This window comes from Sceloporus undulatus, chromosome 1, assembly GCF_019175285.1.
Source record: "Sceloporus undulatus isolate JIND9_A2432 ecotype Alabama chromosome 1, SceUnd_v1.1, whole genome shotgun sequence".
Classification (NCBI taxonomy): Eukaryota; Metazoa; Chordata; class Lepidosauria; order Squamata; family Phrynosomatidae; genus Sceloporus; species Sceloporus undulatus.
Window position 1 is genome coordinate 257,010,840 of NC_056522.1, and position 1,496 is coordinate 257,012,335.

A 1,496-nucleotide genomic window follows, 5' to 3' on the forward strand; every position below is an offset into this window, starting at 1 on the left:
TCCTTCCTCTGAATCAGAGCCCTCAGTGCCTACAGAGTGAGAGTATGTATACTATCCTGTGTTTCATAGAGCAATTAATGCATACATGTCAAGCTGTAATAATTCTGGGTATATTTATATTGCCATGGAGAAATTCCTGGAAACTTTTCCATACACATTTTAATTTCAGAAATCTTTTGGGGCAACTTTCCTAGTACTTTCCCCCTATTTCCTTGTGACATACCCATCTGTGCTACCTGCGGATGTGGCATATGCTGTCACAGTGATTTGCCCAGCCTCTTCCCTCCATCTACATCCCTAGGGATGTAATTCCCCATATTATTCCCTGATAATATGGTGCAGAACACACACAGTCCTGGTTTTGTCTTTCTGCTGGCTGGAAAAGCAATTATAGCAGGAGCTGTTTGCAGGTTGGGGAGGAACCTTTTTCCACACACAAACCCCAACTGACTCCCCAACATGCTTTCCCCATTCCTGCATCTTCTGCAGCAACTCTGACATCACCAGTGGCAGAAGCCAATAAGAAGAGACCCCTCTCTTCTCTTCCTTTCCCTGGAAGAGAGTACTGCTGGAGCTGAGCAGTCAGGCCAAGTGAGCTGTCATCCATGCTCAGCCTCTGTGGCTGATGCAGCCGAGTGCGCTCAGTTGCTAGGGACCCAGTAGGTTTGGGAACAGCCAACACACCAGCTAGTTCCCATGCAGGGAATGGGGACCTTCCGGCTGGGGAGAAGGACTGTGATGTACACTGTGGAAACCATCCCTAAAGGGAAGAATCGAGTCCTGGGGGTGAGTGACACAACTGGGGGGAGGGAGTGCTTGAGGGAAAGGGGGAAGGGAGGGAATGGTGGCATATGAATGAAGGAGGATGGAAGAGACAGAGAGGGTTTCCCCTAAAACAGCAATGGCTCCCTTAATTTAGGGGATGATGTTATTCTTCTGTCCGCATTTTTGTGTTTTGTGTGTGTGAGAGAGAAACAGAGGGTGAGATGTGATGGGAGCAGGCAGCATTAGAATGGATGAGGAAAATGATGTCAAGATGCAGGAATGGGGAAAGCATGTTGGGGAGTCAGCCTCTGTGGCTGATGCAGCCGAGTGCGCTCAGTTGCTAGGGACCCAGTAGGTTTGGGAACAGCCAACACACCAGCTAGTTCCCATGCAGGGAATGGGGACCTTCCGGCTGGGGAGAAGGACTGTGATGTACACTGTGGAAACCATCCCTAAAGGGAAGAATCGAGTCCTGGGGGTGAGTGACACAACTGGGGGGAGGGAGTGCTTGAGGGAAAGGGGGAAGGGAGGGAATGGTGGCATATGAATGAAGGAGGATGGAAGAGACAGAGAGGGTTTCCCCTAAAACAGCAATGGCTCCCTTAATTTAGGGGATGATGTTATTCTTCTGTCCGCATTTTTGTGTTTTGTGTGTGTGAGAGAGAAACAGAGGGTGAGATGTGATGGGAGCAGGCAGCATTAGAATGGATGAGGAAAATGATGTCAAGATG

At 49.2% G+C, this 1,496-nt stretch overlaps 1 protein-coding gene across 3 annotated transcripts in view; it reads left to right on the plus strand.

Moving 5' to 3' along the window:
• Nucleotides 1-434: 434 nt before the first annotated feature.
• Nucleotides 435-1,496, plus strand: part of LOC121919262 (membrane-spanning 4-domains subfamily A member 12-like) — a 41,580-nt gene continuing 40,518 nt past the window's right edge. For 2 of the 3 annotated variants that reach the window (XM_042445675.1, XM_042445677.1), the window contains exon 1: nt 1,074-1,243. In XM_042445675.1, coding sequence (XP_042301609.1) covers nt 1,154-1,243 — 90 coding nt within the window. In that variant the 5' untranslated portion in view covers nt 1,074-1,153. Of the gene's footprint in view, nt 787-1,073; nt 1,244-1,496 lie in introns of those variants that run through there. The other variant, XM_042445676.1, reaches the window with a different exon arrangement.